The 18,976-nt window shown below is 50.7% G+C and overlaps 1 protein-coding gene across 2 annotated transcripts in view; it reads left to right on the forward strand.

The window, feature by feature from the left end:
• The window catches only part of LOC133344225 (microtubule-actin cross-linking factor 1, isoforms 1/2/3/4-like), a 67,114-nt gene that overhangs the window by 28,299 nt on the left and 19,839 nt on the right, over positions 1–18,976 (forward strand). The window contains exons 17-30 of one of the 2 annotated variants that reach the window (XM_061554282.1): positions 1,520–1,658; positions 2,530–2,747; positions 3,920–4,088; positions 6,417–6,500; positions 7,722–7,826; positions 8,861–8,956; positions 11,147–11,272; positions 11,708–11,799; positions 11,932–12,058; positions 13,579–13,762; positions 15,515–15,672; positions 16,052–16,230; positions 16,871–17,009; positions 18,544–18,737. In XM_061554282.1, coding sequence (XP_061410266.1) covers positions 1,520–1,658; positions 2,530–2,747; positions 3,920–4,088; positions 6,417–6,500; positions 7,722–7,826; positions 8,861–8,956; positions 11,147–11,272; positions 11,708–11,799; positions 11,932–12,058; positions 13,579–13,762; positions 15,515–15,672; positions 16,052–16,230; positions 16,871–17,009; positions 18,544–18,737 — 2,010 coding nt within the window. Of the gene's footprint in view, positions 1–1,519; positions 1,659–2,529; positions 2,748–3,919; positions 4,089–6,416; positions 6,501–7,721; positions 7,827–8,860; positions 8,957–11,146; positions 11,273–11,707; positions 11,800–11,931; positions 12,059–13,578; positions 13,763–15,514; positions 15,673–16,051; positions 16,231–16,870; positions 17,010–18,540; positions 18,738–18,976 lie in introns of both variants that reach the window. The other variant, XM_061554281.1, reaches the window with a different exon arrangement.

Genomic DNA, 18,976 nt, shown 5'->3' on the forward strand with positions numbered 1-18,976 from the left:
CACACGCACACACGTCCACACGCACGCACGCACGCACACACGCACACACGCACACACGCACACGTCCGCACGCACACACGCACACACGCTACCACGCACACACGCACACGTCCGCACGCACACACGTCACACACGCCACACGCACACAGCTACCACACGCCACCGCCCACACACGCACGCACGCACCACAAGCACTGGCACGCACGCACGCACACACGCACGCACGCACGCACGCCACAACGCACGCACACATCGCACACACGCACCACCACGTCCCACACGCACGCACGCACGGCACGCACGCACACCACGCAACGCACACACGCACACACGTCCCACACGCACACACGGCACAGCACGCACGACACACACGCACACACGCACAACACGTCCACACGCACAACACGCACCCACGTCCACCCGCACGCACGCACACACGCACGCACGCACAACACGCACACACGCACACACGCACGCAACGCACACACACTGCACGCACACACGACACCACGCACACACGCCACACACGGCCACACGCACACAGCACACACGTCCACACGCACACACGCCACACACGCACACACGTCCACACGCACACACGCACACACGCACACACTGCCACAACGCACACACGCACACACCACCACTGTTCCACACGCACACACACACACGTCCACACGCACACATGCACACACGTCCACACGCACACACGCACACACGTTCACACACACACGCACACACACACGCACACACGCACACACGCACACACGGGGCGGCAGGGGCTCGGCGAGAGTGGGGCAATTACTGCAAAAACTGAGCCGGTGCCAAATGTGATTACTAAGGCTACCATTTTGCTGTGGTAATTTTTAGTAAAATTCACGGCCGAGGAGCCGCTGACATTTTTTTTTTATTCAGGGAAAGGTCACAGCGGTACCCCCTCCCTCTCCTACCGCAATGTACGGCATTTTATATAGGGGGGGAAGGGAGCGCCATCTCCACGATTTCACAAACTTTATTTAAATTTACATTACGCGTTAACAACGTGACCTCCATGTCATAATCGCCTGCCCATTAGGAAGCCACTGGAGCTATTCAATTTTAAATCTATATTTAAAACTAATTTCTTTAGAACTGCTTTTGGTGTTTAGTTTGCTGTCCTTTCCCCGCACCTCCGATTAGCATGGTTGGCTACGTACGGCGCAAAAGACGTTTGACATACATACATATACATACATACATATGGTCATCAGAATTTATATGATGCCATGGTGGCGAGGTGCCAACTATCTCTCCAGGTATACAGGAGATTGTGGGTTCGATCCCGATTCTGACACCTGTAATTTTGGAGTTTCCATGTTCTCCTCGTGATCGTGTGGATTTTGCACCCGGTCCTCCGCTTTTTCCCTGCACATTTAGAAACGTGTTTAGAATCATGCACGGATGTCAAATAAGGAAGGTTCATATCATCGTGTGTATCTGACACGTGAGCACGTGATGCGGTACTGTGTTCTTACGCCAGACTCAAGGGACTGGGGGGGCTGGTTCGCTGCCTGGGGGAGGTGGAATCGCAGGTGGAACTGTTTGAAGGCCGCCTTGTGGAGAGCGTCTGTGTTCCCGTCAGCCACCCCGGCATCCAGTCGCACGTCACCCTGCTCAAGGTGCCCTGGCTTTCCCCCCCGATGCGTACTCACGGTGACAACAAAAATAACCCACCGCACGCGTTTGTAGAGCTGCCGTATGTCATAGAGATGTATAATTAGTCTTCTTGGTTCTTTCGGTAAAGTCACGTAGAAGGGAGATAGTAAAATAATAAAAATGAAACATAATAAAATAATTCTCACGACGTTTCGGCCACAACGCAAGCAGTCTTCTTGGTTCTTTCGGTAAAGTCCTGTAGAAGGGAAATAATAAAATAATAAAAAATACAAATAATAAAATAATTCTCACGACGTTTCGGCCACAACGCAAGCAGCCGTTGTGGCCGAAACGTCGTGAGAATTATGTTATTATGTTTTATGTTTATTATTTTATTATTTCCCTTCTACGTGACTTTACCGAAAGAACCAAGAAGATGAATGCCTGTAGTCACGAAAGCTTTAAATCGAAATGTATAATTAGCCTACCGCTTCTGGAAGTGGCCCTTCTTCAGAGCAAACGAGAGAAGGCAGAGAGATCCACTGGGAAGTGCTACCCTCCCCCCGCGTGCATATTTAACAATCACTTGATGATTATTTCAGAAGCAGTTTTATGATATCTTCTTTTGCGGGTCGTTCCCGAATGGTGGTGGAAGCAACTGCTCTCATGATGTGATGCCAATAGCACAATCGAGCTAAATAGGTGGGGGGGGAAATAAATCCAAATAAATGCCAATGTTCCGTAATAAAAGCAGTGAATGTATCCTCACGAAGAAAGAGACAGAGCAGCCTCTCGCCAATGCTATGCCGCGTTACAGTCGAGACGCACGAAACGCGCAGAGCGCTGCAGACTCACGCGTGACGACGGACCAACGGGCGTTTCTCCCGCGCACAGCAATGGGTCTCCGAGGTGGAGCAGAAGGGCTGGTTGCTGCAGCGGCTGCAGGAGGAGCTGCAGAAGGCCGGGGACTTGCTGGGCGGCGGTGGTGGCGGCTGTGGGCGGCCTTCTAAGCAGGGCTCGCACCGCGGCGGCCAGGAGCTGGGCCGACACGTGCGCAGGGCCGAAGAGCTGACCCAGCGATGGCACATGCTCCACGAGCAGATGGGAGTCAGGTGAGGCCACGCCAAGCAACATTGGAGGTGGCTCGCAGCTGGCTGTCAGCGTAAGGCAGATTTTGGTGGACGGGGGGGGGAGGAGGGGAATTTCCCCACCCACCTCCACCCCCCCCCTCCCCCCAAACTGGACACCTTCATGAATTAATTTTCAGTAGTTTACAATTCAGATTAAAATTGCATCGATTGTATTCACCCGCGATTGCTAATGTGAAGCACAAAGCGAACCCCCTCCCACCCCGCCCAAGTATAGAAGTCAAACTCCGCCTGTGGCTATCGGGGGAAAACGCATTTGCTTATGCGTAACTAGTCGCTTTTGCTCTGGTTTGTATCTCCAAGTGTTAGGGAGCCCTTGCAACAATTGGATAGTTTTAAATGGGGTGTATCCAGGGCCGGGCTAAGGCGTGGGGGGCTTTAGGGGCTAGGAGCCTAGGGGCCTCCGCCAGCTGGAAGCCCTCCAGAGATGAAGTGAAAAGTAATTTCGTTTGTGAATGCTCAATTTTATTTGTTGTTAGCCTTGTAAAATAAAAATTTATTTTCCGTTCACTTTGTTTTCCTTTTGAATCTGAATCCAGTCCTGGGTGTATCTCATGGGGTGTGTCCTGTATGGCAACGCAGCTTTACACCGCAAATTTGGTTCACATTGGGTAATCTTTGCGAGATTCGTAGCGCCCCCTCGTTGCGGACAGATGGATTGATGGACAGACCGAGCTAATGCATGGACACTTTCAACCTTAGATGAAAAGCATTAAAAATGCACTGCTGATGAAAAGAACACCTCTTAGCTGATAGCCGAATAGAAAAATTACTTGAGTCATTAATTCTACGATCAGAAATTCATACGACTGTCATATTGTAAAACAAAACAATTAACAGCGACCATTCATTTGAAAGAAAACAATGCGTTCGCTCAAACACGGGGAAACTCGATGAATAAATACAAACTCTTTGGTTCTTTCGGTTAAGTCACGTAGGTAGAAAAAATATATATATCACGACGTTTCGATCACAACACAAGCGGTCGTCCTCAGGCAGAACAAAAATAATCCAGCAGTCCCACTGCTGAACCAGCGCAAATCACAAAACATATTTTTCCGGACACCTAAAAACCCACTTGGCCGCACCACCCAATTCGGCAACCTTGTCGCGAAATCTCCCTCCACCCCTCCCAGGCTGCGGGACATGGAGCGCCTGGGCGCGCGGCTCCTGCCCACCTTCCAGGACAGGCAGCGCTCGCTGAGCCGCTGGCTCGACGATGCGTCCGCACGCAACGACCGCCTGCAGCTGCCGGCCGCTGCGAGCGACGCGGCCTCGCTGGACGAGGGCATCCGGCAGCAGACGGTAGGAGGGGAGGGAAGCGACCGACCCCACCCAGTTGACCCCACCACCCACGCTACCCGTACCCTACCCGAAATGAGTGACAAACGGTTACTCACCAGTGACTCACGGCCTACCCGTACCCGTACCCGGCCGCACCAGGGTCGCAAATGGGTACCCGTACCCAGCCGGGTATGGGTACCCATACGCTACCCGTACCCGTACCCTACCCGAAATGAGTGACAAATGGCTACTCACCAGTGACTCACGGCCTACCCATACCCGTACCCGGCCACACCAGGGTCGCAAATGGGTACCCGTACCCGGCCGGGTATGGGTACCCGTACACTACCAGTACCCGTACCCTACCCGAAATGAGTGACAAATGGTTACTCACCAGTGACTTACGGCCTACCCGTACCCGTACCCGGCCGCACCAGGGTTGCAAATGGGTACCCGTACCCGGCCGGGTACGGGTACCCATACACTACCCGTACCCTACCCGAAATGAGTGACAAACGGTTACTCACCAGTGATTCACGGCCTACCCGTACCCGTACCTGGCCGGGTACGGGTAGCCGGGTATCGGGTAGGGTACGGGTATCGGGTACCCGGTTGTAACCTCTGCCACCCAGCCCCCCTACGTTGAGCGTCAGTGGCGGCGCTCGGCGTAAGTTAGGGCCCCCAATTGGCTTAAGGAGTCCCAGATTAATGGATGATAGGGGGAGGGGGGGGGGCCATCAAATACAAGCTTTATGTTACAGTTCTTATAAACGTAGCAAGATAATTAACTTAAACGAGCCCATTAATCTCTCTCATCTCTCGCGTGTCCCCAGCTCTGTTCTCTCATGCCATGTCTCCATTGTGTCACCGATGATAGGGGGTGGGTGCATCAAATATACGCTTTATGTTACAGTACTTATAAACGTAGCAAGATAATTAACTTAAACGAGCCCGTTAATCTCTCTCATCTCTCACGTGTCCCCAGCTCTCTTCACTCATGCCATGTCTCCATTGTGATCTACATTTTCACGCACCTCACAACATCTACTTTCTCTCGCCTCTGTATATTTTAGTTTCTGTCTGTCGTCTCTCTGCGGTCTTTGTAAATTGAATCTTGCTTGAGGTCCTCACTGCGCCAGCACCACCGCTGTGTGCAGCGTGGAGGTAACCTTCGTATCCAGTCAACATTCAGTCGCCGATGACCAAACCGCTCGGAATGCGCCCCAATCTCATCGGCAAGTCGGAAGCTGAGCGGGATCGAGCTCGCTCGGTGGTCCCTCGATGGGTGACCACTGCACTAAAGAGAGGTCGTTGCAGCCGCCGCGTGGCTACTTGGTGCGCGGCAGCAGCCAGGGCAACACAAATTCTAGATTTGAAGCTTTCGTGACTGCAAGGATTCATATTCTTAGGTTTTTTCGGTAAAGTCACGTAGGTAAAAACATTAAAATTAATAAAAGTAAAATAAAATAAAAATCACGACGTTTCGGAGGCAACACAAGCTTCCGTCTTCAGGTGGTACCGTCACAGCCACGACAGCTGTATCAAGTAAATGAGAGAGTTCAGGAGCTACCACTCCGTTTATATAATGGTGGTAGCTCCTGAAATCTCTCATTTACTTGATACAGCTGTCGTGGCTGTGACGGTTCCACCTGAAGACGGAGGCTTGTGTTGCCTCCGAAACGTCGTGATTTTTATTTTATTTTACTTTTATTAATTTTAATGTTTTACCTACGTGACTTTACCGAAAAAACCTAAGAATAAGGGCAACACAATTCATTGTTGTACTGTACTCTCTATGCTCCCGCGTCTAAGCTTCCTCGCTGCATTCAATCGGCACTGACCACGTGGAGAAGTGTGGTTAAATAATCCCCATGACCTGCACGGCGGAGGTATATAGGCACTCATCTAGCAGTGGATTAACGAAAGGATTGTAAAATTTGAATTCAACGTAAACTCACGGTTCTTGATGCAGTAATTTTAGCTGTGACGGTCCCACCTGATGACGGAGACTTGTGTTGCCTCCGAAACGTCGTGATTTATTATTTTATTTCTATTATTACTTTTAGTAATTTTATTTTTTACCTACGTGACTTTACCGAAAAAACCTAAGAGTATAACTCACGGTTCTATTTACTGACGATTTGTCATAGTTACAGCACATGCGCTGAGTGAACAACCAATGGTGCTTTGAGAGGTGAGGGTTAACACTGACACAATAACGTGTAAGCGTTTGATTTAGAACTCGAGGTTTCGTGAATAAGTCACAGTCGTTGATTTTGTGTTGGGTATCTTTCTGCTGCGTTGACGCGTGGCATGTAAACGTAACGACGCGAACATCCCCCCCGTCAGGCGCTGGTGAGTGATCTGGAACGCAACAAAGCCAAAGTGGATGAATTGCACACGTTCTCAGAAGACTGCATCAAGTCTATCAAGGTAATGCATCCCTTTTTGTGCTGCATTCGAATCGTTAAGAGCGCCGAACTCGCGGTCGATTGCATCGTTCAATTTGGCCGCTCTGCACGTAATCGTTATGTTTTACTTTGCCATAGTTGATAACATTTCAATAAATGTTCTAAAAGTATAGAAAAGTGTAATCAAAACCATTGCTGTAGTTATTGTGGTGTTATCGGTAGTTATTCTTTAAAATCATTATGAATGTATGCAATTATTGCACACGAATCACAGCACGATGCTGAATTGCTGAGATTTTTATACGGTGTGATGAATTTATTATTTTTGCTGCTCGCCCTGAATGAGGGCTTTGTGACATGCTATTGCCTTAAAAATCTGGGTTTAGTTTAACGTAACAAAGGCTGCGGCAAATTGCTTCACGTAATGGCAAAGAGCTCAAGTTAATGCCGTGCCTAGACCATCCTCACGGCTGATATCCACTGATTCGTCGCGGATTTGTTCACGACTCATTACAAGCCCCCAGGATGCACTGGGATTACTCGCACTGTCCTCCAAGGGATGTAAGAAAGAAAACTGACGTATTTATTTGACCATTCAGTGACAGTCCGTTCTCCTATAATGTCACGTGTTTTCATAACGCGAATTGGATATAACTCGATGAATGTATGTGGGAACATTTTATAACACGGGTGCGAATTGGATATAACGCGATCGAGCAAACGTAACCGCGTCGCACGAGTAGGAATAAGCGGTTGTACGGCTGCCTCGGCATAGCATTGCACAAAGCGGGATGCTGCTGGATGCTTCTCGATGTTTCCCACGCGCCTCAGTCTCTGTTCAACCTGCATACGCATCCCACGCGCTATCGCGGACTGTGCTTTATCCTGTATTATACATTTTTAATTTATTACAACGCAATTTTTCTATTACGCGGTGTTCTTCAGGAACGCAACTACCGCGTTATAGGAGAACAGGCTGCGTTTTCTAACTGCACAACATGATCTTCTTGGTTCTTTCGGTAAAGTCACGTAGAATGGAAATAATAAAATAATAAAAATTAAAATAGTTAAATAAATATATTTTTCCCCCATTCTACGTGACTTTACCGAAAGAACCAAGAAGATGAATCCCTGCAGTCACGATAGCTTTAAATCGAAATTGCACAACATGATTTAGCGAGCCTGGCACAATTTTCCGCGCGTCGCCCCGGCGTCTCGCTCCCCCGTGCCGCCCCGCGTGCAGGAGTACGAAGGCCACCTGGCCGCCTACCGCAACGTCGTGCAGAAGTTCCAGAACAAACACCTGGAGATGCAGCACGAGTGCATGGCCGACACCATCGAGAAGGAGGTGGGACACCGATCGCATCTGATTTGCTATTCGTTGCCCCTTCCACCCCCCCCCCCCCACCCCCAAATTCCATGGCTGTTGTGCAATTGGTAATGTGTTTTTTGGGACTCTTGTTGTTGTTTTGCTGCCTTGCCCAAGCTTGCATTAATTTTACTTGGGTCTTTCGGTAAAGTCGATAGTGGTGTTGCGATCGAAACGTCGTAGTATTGTATGCCCCCCTCCCTCGCCCCTTTATAAACAGTATTGGGAACATGTCACATCAGTGACTTTTGATGAATCCGTTTTGTTTCAGTGATTCAACATGTGTTTTCGTATCCTGTATGTATGCACGTTGAACTTCTTTCGCACCGTAAGTAGCCAACCGTGCTAATCGGAGGTGCGGGGGAAGGACAACAAACTGAACACCAAAAGCAGTTCCAAATAAATTAGTTTTAAATCTTTATTTAAAAGTGCATAGCTCCAGTGGTGTCCTAATATCGGAAGGAAGAGCGTTCCAGACGGCCGCAGAAGCGCATCTGAAAGTTGGCCAAAAATAATATGCTATACTTGTGTATGGCAGCAATATATTCAGGAGCTAAATGCCAATGTCGAGGTCTGCTTGCCACAATGAGAGGGCTTCATGAAAGAGTTTGTGTCGTGTTGCTGTTCATCCCCCTCCTCCTCTGTTGAAGGAGCCGCAGACGTTAGTGGTTTAATAAACGGTCGATAATTTGGGTTACGTGGCCACAATCGCACGACTGTGGCTTGTGGCTTTAATTTTCCATTCATGAAGGAGATGTGGACACTGGATGTTCTGATGTAGCCGATGGTTCCGCCAGTGTCTTCGAGGACAAATGCCAAAGCCAGGAGGTGTGATGATATGAGTGACGCAGTTGCGTGTGGCAAAAACTTGAGAGAAGAAAAGCCCAACAAGCAGGCGAGCCTGGAAAGCCACTCTTGGATTCCCTCTCCACCCTCTCTGCTCGTGCGATGAATATCCGGCGTGCCGTCTTGTTACCTCCCTGCCCCCTTATCCCATCTCTTCCCGACGACAGTACAAGGACATATTCAATCGCTATAATGAGCTGCTCAACGCCAGTGCTCAGCAGCTGCTGGTCACTCGCCGGAAGATCAACGAGACCGACCAGGAGGTGAGTTGCAGCCGTCCATTGCTCACATTCCCTTTTAACCCTTTCCCGTTCCGAGACGTCTGCAAGTTGCAGGGTGTGTGTGTCCCGTTTACCGCTGAATCTCGGAACGCGTAATCGGTTCGCGTTAGTTGTATTTCGAGTGCCATGGCGCCGTTGTTTTTAAAGGCATCAAACTCACCGCGGAGAACTGTAGTGACACGACCGCGCTCTACGATAGCTGCTGCCAAACTGTAACACACGCCCTCCCGCATAGCCTTGTGGGAGCCTCGGTATGTCTTCCAACCTGAAGACGTACCGATAAAGTAATTACGTACATAAACGTCATCGGAACGGAATCGGAAGAAAAACTGATGATGTACTCGTAGGTCATGAGAATGGGAAAGGGCACAGCTCTTCACTATCGTTGTGTGAATGGATGTCCCTACACTTGCTAATATTCGTAGCTGGCCGTCGCGACACTGCTGTAGAGCTATGACGATAGCAGTTGGTCTCATTTTCACTCTTAACAATTTCGTATTCTCATATTATGAAATCTGTTCGTTGAAACATCGCTCCTCTATGAAGACGTTTCATTGGCGTTCTCTACACAGTAGAGACTGGATGTAGGCACGACCCCTTTGGGGGCACAGAAGTCGAGTGCTTGTGTCAGTAGTTCCCCATCACCTTCCCCTACCAGTTTCATGTAACAACGCACTACTTATACCAAAAGTGTGCGTGTGTAAGGTGTGATCACATCCAGCTTCTACTGCATTTACATTCACTTTACGCTTGACATTGTTTGCATGCTTTCGTGACCGTTCGTCAGCATGTGGTAATTGCATGTTTTTCAAACGGGTCTTGTTCGATCACATTCACAAGCAAAAAATGCGGCCTGATGTTCGTTACTGCCTGTGTTCAGAACAGAGGCGTAGCTAGGGGGGGCAGGGGGGTACATATGTCCCCGGGCGCCAAGGTAAAGGGGCGCCAAAATGAGGCTTAAAACATTACATTAAAACTTATTGCGGCGAGCGCGGCAGCCTGAAACTACTGCACAAATCTACACCTCAACCTAAAAGTTTATATATCCCGCCACACACAGCCTACATGTCATGTAATTACATTTTGGTACGTGATTAAACGGGGGGGGGCAATTTTATAGTTTGTCCCCGGGCGCAAAATATCCTAGCTACGCCACTGGTTCAGAATCAGCTTTGTTCAACCGTAGTTCGGTGGACTCGGTCGATAATGCCTCCTTTCTGGGCACTGAGCCACCAGCCCATGACCCCGTGTGAGATGCGGTGTTAAAGCCTTGGGGCAGAGAGCTGAAAAATGAAGGTTCTTTCCTGGTCTAGAGGGGGCTTCGCATTCAGAATATTGATGCTCTCAACCTGGTCAGTGATGACTGCACAATAAACGTGTGCCTGGGGTAGACTGTATTGATCTGGAATGGGGCTTTGTGCCCCTCCTCTGCCGATAGGCTTACTGTACACCGACCATGAATTGTCCCTTGGAACTGGAACTGAAAACTCCACATTCTCTACTGCATGGATAAACATTTTTGGAAGAAAAAATACCATAAAAGAAAGCGCGTGCATTCAATTCAACCACAAACAAATAAAATGTGATTCATAACGTGAATATATATATGGGAGAGGGGAAAACAAACACATTTAAATTCGAATATTGTGTCGAAAATGAACGAACCGTTATCAACAAGGCAATGGTTTTCAACCTTCATAGTGGATCAGAAACGATTACGGAATTTGGAATAAAAGTTGAAAAGTCTGCAGAGAAGAATGGGGGAAATCCACACTTGAAATTACACTGAGAGACAGAAAGTGGAACGCATGGATTAGAGAACATGCACAGTTTAAAGTCATGATGCAAGCCGTTGAGAGAAGTAAGTGGCCCTGGGCAGGATATGTCGCGGGACGGGATGATGATGGATGGACGTGATTGATTGCAGAGTAGCAGTCAGTGCAGGGAATGCACCAGGGACTATAGTCGCCGTGGAGATGGAGGGATGAGAACAGCTCACGTGCAGGAGTGAGACGGGTCACGGGATAGCCAGAGCATAGGGAGGCCTTCACCCAGCAGTGGAACGATCATAGCTAATGACGACGACGACGATGATGATGAACAACTTACAAAAGCAGCTCGTTATGGTCTTTGGAAGACATCGCCTATCGCCCTGTCCGTTCTTCCCTACAGTTCTTCCTCAAGGCCAAAGAGGCTGAGATCTTCCTCAAGGAGATGCTCGACTCCCAGCGCAGGAAGTACGGCTGCGACAAGTGCATGAGCTTCTCTCGCCTGGAGGTGCTGGTGCGCGAGGCGGAGGTGAGGTCACACGCAGAGCCACGTGGGACCACATGTCACAGGCAGGGCTTCATTCCTCACTGAAACGTCGCTGGGTCGCCGGTGAGACCGGGAGCGGGCGTGTGACGAGTAGCCACAGCCATAGCGAGATAGGTATACTTGGCGTGGTGTACCGGGTAAGAAATATATTTTTCGGGGTCGGTGACTCATGCAGAAATTAAGCCTTGATATGACCCTTTATTTCGACGAGGTGAGAGCTCATTAAGACTGTAGGTATATTTTTTTAAATGGGGACCTGCGTTAGTAGATGAATAAAGCCATTGCGCAAAAGAGATCAGTGGAAGGCAAAATGCAAAAACGAACTCTCAGCTTATAAGCAAAAAAAAGATTCAAACAGTTAATAGCATGACCACACACACACACACACGCGTGTGCGCACGCACGTTGTAACACCAGGGCGAGGCGGAGAAGATAGCGAGGGAGCGCCACTCCGTGGACTCGCTGCAGAAGCAGAGCAAGACCCCCAAGCACCAGGACGCCGTGGACAGGTAGAGGTCACGCACGCACGGCAGGGCAGGCGAATGGGCGCGTGCACCACCGCCCACCCGCCAGCTGCCCCCCCCCCCACAACCGCCCACTCGTTGCGCCGACGCCGACGCTGACACCGCTGTGTGCCGCAGGATCGAGCGGCTGTACCAGCAGATCCAGGAGGCGTGGAGGCAGGTGGAGCTGAATCTGCAGAGCTTGCTGGCCTGGCACCAGCTGCAGAAGGCGGTGGCCACCATCTCGGGGTGGACCCTGCCCACGGTACATTGCGTGGCAGCGTTTGTCGCACACAGGATGAGGTGTATACAGTTACAGGCAATTATCCGTTTCACGGTAAAAAAAACAAGACCTCGGTTTTGTTTTCGGGTTGTACCACACGTTGTTCGACTTTATGTCCGACGTTTCGTTCCGCATGCTGGGAGCTTCTTCAGAAACTATAATCGATCCACTCACTTTTCATCCCGATGATTATTAATTGCAACATCGCAACGTGCCGCACAGCACTCGCTCACTCTCAGAGAGAGTGCAGCTCCGAGGCACGAGGAAGCACAGACAAGTGGGAACGGCAGCCCCACGCGGTGAGCCGGTACCAAACGCCACCCAAGCTCTGCCGTCCCCCACATATAAAGGTGTCATCAGACAATTCATGAGTTTGAGAGGTGCAAAGAGCCAAGTGTATATGACAGTGCAGCACGGGAGACGTTTGTTATTTTTCTACTGCGATAGTCGCGTTCTACGTTAGACCCCTTCGATGGAGCCGCTACGTGGCGCATTGAAGAGCCGCATGCAGCTCGGGTGACGCCGGGCTGGCCACCGCTGAACTGGAGGATCAATTCAACCCGACTTGTGATGGACGGCCGCCCCCATTGCCGAGGACTGCCGCTATCGGCGGAACGGAAATGTTTATTGAACTCGGTGGCGTGGCACTCGAGTAACCGAGCAATTTTTTATATTATTGACCTGAGATTGCAAACACAAGACGAGTGGAAACACAACGGGGTCACCAGTGCCGGACGAAGCTAGTGCGGGGCCTGTAGCGTATGTTATAAAGGGGCCCTAAATCAATAAAACATGTAAATATTAAAACACACAATTTTACATAGTAAAGTAATTGTATTTTGTTAATTTGCTGTACAGCCAGATAATATGACAAATCGCTAACCTTAAACACCCAGTCGTTCATAAAAGTTGAAGGCAGTATAGTACGTTAGTAATAGAGCTACTTTTGCTACTACGATAATCCGGCACTGAGGGTCCCAGTAGTAAATTATAGAATATTCTACTCGAGCAGTACTGCACTGCCGAGGTGTTGATGGTTGTGCCGTAGAGCTCTGTGGAGTGGTGGCCCAACTTGGTTCACGCACAGCGCCACACAAACCGAGTTCGACTCCCGCTCACAGTCAACATCAGTGACGATTATCTGAACCGGTGCTGGTTCTCCACCTGGTGCGCTGTGTAAACATCGCCACTCGGGAGAACACAGGTGGCCGCGTGTGGCGCTGCCACCCGCCCACTCGTGTGCCGTGCCAACCTTCATAGGTGCTCGCAAACAGCACTTGCCCTCCCAACCGCCTATTAAGGCTGCACGGGGGATCTTTGCTGTACAGCTCTCTGATGGAGCCGCTCGATTCAGTTTCTCAAAAAGCCCACAGCACGGGGAAATAAACGTGAGACATCACGCCGAGCAACACGCGGTACAAAACGTGCGCGCGTGTGCGTGTGCGTGCGTGTGCGTGTGCGTGCGTGTGCGTGCGTGTGCGTGTGCGCGCACGTACGCTTAGATCCAGACGTTGCGCAAGGAGGAGCTTGACGGGGCCATACAGAACCTCGACTCCCAGTACAACACGTTCGTGAGCAAGAGCCACGGGTCAGAGATCATCCTTCCGGACGATTGCGCGCAGTCGGAGGGCGATGTCAGGGGCTGCAAGCAGCACTACCACATGCTTCTCACCCGCCTCACGCAAGGTGAGCTCGCAGTGTCTCGCACAAGAAGAATTTCGTGGGATTTTGCCGCTCAGATTGCTGTGCAGTGGTGGCCTCCGTTCAGCTCGACTTGACTGAACCGTCTTGTCAGTGAGTTTGCGAAGCTTTTGAGTGTTCCTAGTGCAGCGAGTGGTACTCATTTTTATTGATCCTGTCAACTCTGGCCAGGATTGCTGTACGTACTGGATGGCCCAAAATACAGGAACTGAGGGTCATTTGAATTGTTTTAACAAATCATATAGGGTTGTTTAATTTATTTTAACAAATGCTGAAACTGACTTCCATTAATATTAAGGCGTGCATGAATTATATTGTGATATGAATTTATAACTCTTTTTTTATGATTACAGGTGTAATCTTTGAACAGTCATCAATTATGTTTTGCCTGAATTCAGTACATTTTTCTTACATTTTGAAACGTTACCGTGAAAAGGAAAAATAAAAGGTGATATTCATAATTATTACAGACAAAATATGAACTTAAAGAATGAACAAGAAAAATGTTTTAATGCCAGTGTTCCAATAAATATAAGCCAATGTGCCCTGACTTTATGGCAACCCTGTATATGATGACCAAATCACGTGCATTGCGCCCCATGAGGTTGAGCCTGACAGCTGCTAGGATAGGTGACCACAGTGTGCCAACGGGATGCTACCGAGAGCTGCAGGGCCATGTAGTGTGCAGTAAGAAGCTAGTGCAGACAAACCCATTGTTGTACTGTGCGTCTATGCTGCCCGCCTTCGCCAAGCCTCACTATCGAAGGTGGTGAAGTATTGTCAAATAATCCACCAGATTGTGGGGAGGCCCTCATCGAGAAGTGGATTGACAAAAGGGCTGTACAGTGATCCCTCGTTTATCGCGGTTAATGGGGACCGGAACCCCTTGCGATAGGTGAACATCCGCGAAGTAGGATTGGCCCCCTAGGAATTTTCGTATATGTGTGTGTGGGTACCAGAATGTTTAAAATATGTATATTTATACTTTATATATATATTTTACTTAAATCTATTTAATTATAAAACCTTAATATTATACATTCACTCTCTCTCTCATACGACACGTATTATGGTGTTCTACACTCACCAATGACAGTAGTATCTTGAGACTTGACTCCAGTAATGACGACGATGACAATGACGATGACAATGACGACGATGACAGACCTGTGCAGTTCGATGAATGTGATGATGAATGATGATGATGGTGTTACTGAAAAATCCGCGATGCACTGAGGCCGCGAAACTTGAACCGCAAAGTGGCGAGGGATTACTGTACATGTGCAGATACTGCTGGCGTAGGTGCCAATGCTGATGACGATGCTGGCGACGTTAGTGGTGGTGCCCATGGCAACGCCGACGGCAACGCTGGCGCTAATTGCCGGTGATGCAATTAGCAACCAGGCTTTTGACACCTCGACACCCATGGGAAGGGAGTTTTGCAACATTTGTGCAATCCGCCAACACTCACCTTCACAGTGCTGAATTAGAGGCGCGCGCCACCGTCGTCTGGCTATGTACGTGCGTACGTAGAACTTTGTTCGCACCGTACGTGGCCAACCGCGGCAAGCGGATGAAGAAGTTTGCGCGAGGAGGAGCCGGAAGGTCGCCGTGCAGGAGCTAGACTCCCAGTACAGCACCTTCGTGAGCAAGAGCCACTGGCCAGACTTCTGGGGGAGAGTATGACGAGTATGGGGGGGGTGGGGTGACCTTTGCTTTTTGGGCTTTGGCGAGCAGTGTGCCGCGAGGAGGAGCTGTGCCACGACAGCCTCTCTCGCCTGCGGGAGTTCATGCGTCTGGCGGACGGATTCCGTGAGCAGATCCTGCAGCGCGTGCGCGCCCCGTTGGAGCACAACGCGGCCCAGGACATCTCCACGCGCATCTTCGAGCAGGAGGTGACCTGGCCGACTCGTGCCACTGGGAGCTATGCACTCTTTTGAAAATGTAGATCGAAAACTCGCTCCTTTAGCGTTCGGTCGGCTCGTCGTGCTCACGGCGCATCTCACTAAACCGCCGTCCCACCGCTCCATTCTCGACGGCGACAAGTCCTGTCGCGATCCGCACAAAGCGAGCCGCTCTCGGCTGAGCGAGCGGACGCGCTGTGTCTTCGCGCACCTCCGATCGTCACGGTCGGCTACGTACGGCGCGAAAGAAGTTCAACGTTCATACCTACACACGTGTCGGCGAGCGGCGCACGTGACCCCCTGTGTGTGACCCCCCGCTCCTGCGCGACCCCCCCCCCCCACCCCCCAATCTCCGTTGCCACGTGCCCAGAGGCTCGACTGCGAAGTTCGCAGCCTGCGAGACACGGCGCTGCGCGTGGGGGCGGCCTGCGTGGAGGAGCACGCCCAGCCCTCGTCCTGCCCCCTCCTGCCCGGCCTGGAGGCCGACCTGGCCGAGGCCTCGCGCCACCTCGACCTCATCGTCAGCCTCTCCGCCGACTGCCGCGACGAGTGGGTTCCCCCTCCTCGCCACGGTCGGCAGTTGCAGCGCGTCCGAGTGCCGGCACCTGGTGGAACGGTTGCACGCTGGCTCCATCTTTCCGCCGCAGCGGTTTGAAACACCGGTCCATTAATGATAATAATAATTGACATTTATAAGGCGCAATTCATCCACGGATCTCAGTAAGCCATGCACGAAATTAGGAAATATAAATACTACATTAGACTCCATGTTCACCAAGCGGTGTATGTTGAACTTCTTTCGCACCGTACGTAGCCAACCGTGCTAATCGGAGGCACGGGAGAAGGGATTTCCTTCCTCATGCCCCCACAGTGTGAACGGGTACAACAACCGTCAGTCGTTTGGCGGGTTACGTGCAATGGGGTTGAGTGTAAGTGTTCCCACCGATTACAAGGCAGCTTGGAAGAGTAAGGCGAACACCCTCTCGAGGGCTTCTATCGAGCTCTAACCAGCAGAGGCGCTTCCGCCAGGCAGTGGTGTGAGCGAGCAATTGCAGAGCTGTGCCTTAGCCTGCTCGGTAACTTTCGAGGCTGAAATGCAAATCCACGCCTCTGTCTTTTGCGTTGCGCGTTCTCATTGCGCGTCCTGCGTGCACGCGTCTTCACGTGCACGCGTTTGCGTGCGTTCCAGCCTCAAGTGCCTCGAGGTGTTGGTGAAGGGCTGCCAGGAGGCGGAGGAGGTGGTGGGGACACTGGAGAGCGAGCTGCTCAAGTCCGACGTGGTGCCGGGCGACCGCGATGAGGCCGACCGCATGCGCTCCTGCCTGCAGGTCGCCTGGCTATGCCTCTTCTTCAACTTGTATTCACCACGCTCACTGACGTGTGCGCCCGTCGTCACGCGAACGCCGCTCATCCTCGCAGCGGCTTTTGGCCGGCCATTGAACAAAGACGGTTGCCACGTCGCTCGCTTTCAGACGCGCTTCTGCAGCCGTCTGGAATGCTCTTCCTTCCGATATTAGGAAGCCACTTTTAAATCTAGAATGGAAACGAATTTGTTTAGAACAGATTTTTGTGTTTAGTTTGTTGTCCTTCTCCACACCTCCGATTAGCACGGTTGGCTATGTACGGTGTGAGAGAAGTTCAACATACGTACATATATCACCATCACCAGCAGCAGCAACCATGCTCAATCCACCGCTGGATGAAGGCCTCCTCAAGCTGCCACAACCTCTCACGAGCCTGAAATGCAACATCCAGAACCTGTCCATGAACTGATTTCACTGCCGCATCTTCTCGGGTTGGAATCCTGTTGGATGAGTGCCATTCCTTAGCTGCCACTCCATTATTGTCCTTGAACATCAGCCCGAATCCCAGTTTAGAATCTTGCCATGAGCCTGCGCATGTTATCTAATCCACGTGCTTCAACTATTTGCCTCTCAATGTGTTGCATGGATTGTGTTCATGTGCCCATCCACTACGTGTGTGCACTTCTAGAAACTGATAGCATCACACTCCAAGGGAGGCAAATTAATTGGTTCACTCCTGATTCGAGATTGTGTGCATTTTAAACGTTTAGCATAAGACTTTGTTTATGTATATATGATTAAGAACTTTAGGCCTTGCCATAAGAATTAAATCAATCAACCTCCAGCCAGTATTTTAAATTGTTGGTTTTATACTTTCATAGCTAGATGCATGGACGTGCCAATAATTGCGCCCTATTTGAGATTTCTAATCCTTCCAGAGCAGGATTCAAATGTCCATCAGCTGTTCAGTCATGGGAATGGTGGCACAGCAGTTAGCACTCTGGTCTAGCACCCCAGCGACCTAAATTTAGTTCCCGGCGACGGCTAACATCAGTGGGCAAGTCATATCTGATCCGGTCTTCAACCCCCCCGCCCCCCTCACCCACCTGAATTGGCTATCATGGCGAAGTGAAGTATAAATAACCCCCGTGGCCAACAAAGCGGAGTCAGAAAATTTCTACTGGAGGATTCCGATGCGCTATAAAACTCTCCGTTCACAGATGGGCGGTAGGGGTGGGTCAGAACGTTTCTTGCAATTGTACGAAAGGTAAGCAAATACAACGGACGAGAGGGGATTGTTAAACTGAACTTAAACTATTTTTAACTTGACTGGGTAAGGCCCACTGAGCTATTAGCTTCTTTTTCAGAGGCGACCTGGCCACAAGTGAGAGCTCAATTAAGTGGCTTATCACGTGGACATTTACAGCAGCCAAATAATCCAAATCTCGCTGAACGCGGAGGGAAGGTCTCCATCGAGCAGCGCATTGACGAAGGGTGCCCGCGCGCCAGCCGTCAGCTCCGTAACCCCCCTGCCCCCTCCTCCCGCCACTCGCAGCAGAGGCAGAGCGAGGTGGCGACGGCGAAGGAGTCGGCGTTCGCGCGTCTGGAGCGCGAGCTGCAGGCCGCCAGGGAGGTGAACGAGCGCCTGGCGCGCCACCACGGGGAGCGCGACCCCAATGTGGAGCGCTGCCGCGAGCACGTGGAGCAGCTGCTGGAGCGCTGGAGGAGCGTGCGGCACCACCTGGACGGACGGTGAGCGGCCCCCTTCGCCCCCTTTGTTGTTGACGTTGTCGCTCGTGGAGAGGCTCGGGATGGCGCGTTGCGGTGCGCTGTCCGTCGTGCAACGCGAGCTGCTGATGCCGAGTTTGGCGGTTTGCGCAAGAGTACAGTACAACAAATAAAAATAAAACTCAATAAATCACGCCACCCTCAAGAGGACAAATTATAAATTTCCCTTCTTCGTTGCAGAGAGATCTCGAAGAGGTGGCATT

This window comes from Lethenteron reissneri, chromosome 19 (assembly GCF_015708825.2).
Source record: "Lethenteron reissneri isolate LAM-NWPU_2019-01 chromosome 19, ASM1570882v1, whole genome shotgun sequence".
Taxonomy (NCBI): domain Eukaryota; kingdom Metazoa; phylum Chordata; class Hyperoartia; order Petromyzontiformes; family Petromyzontidae; genus Lethenteron; species Lethenteron reissneri.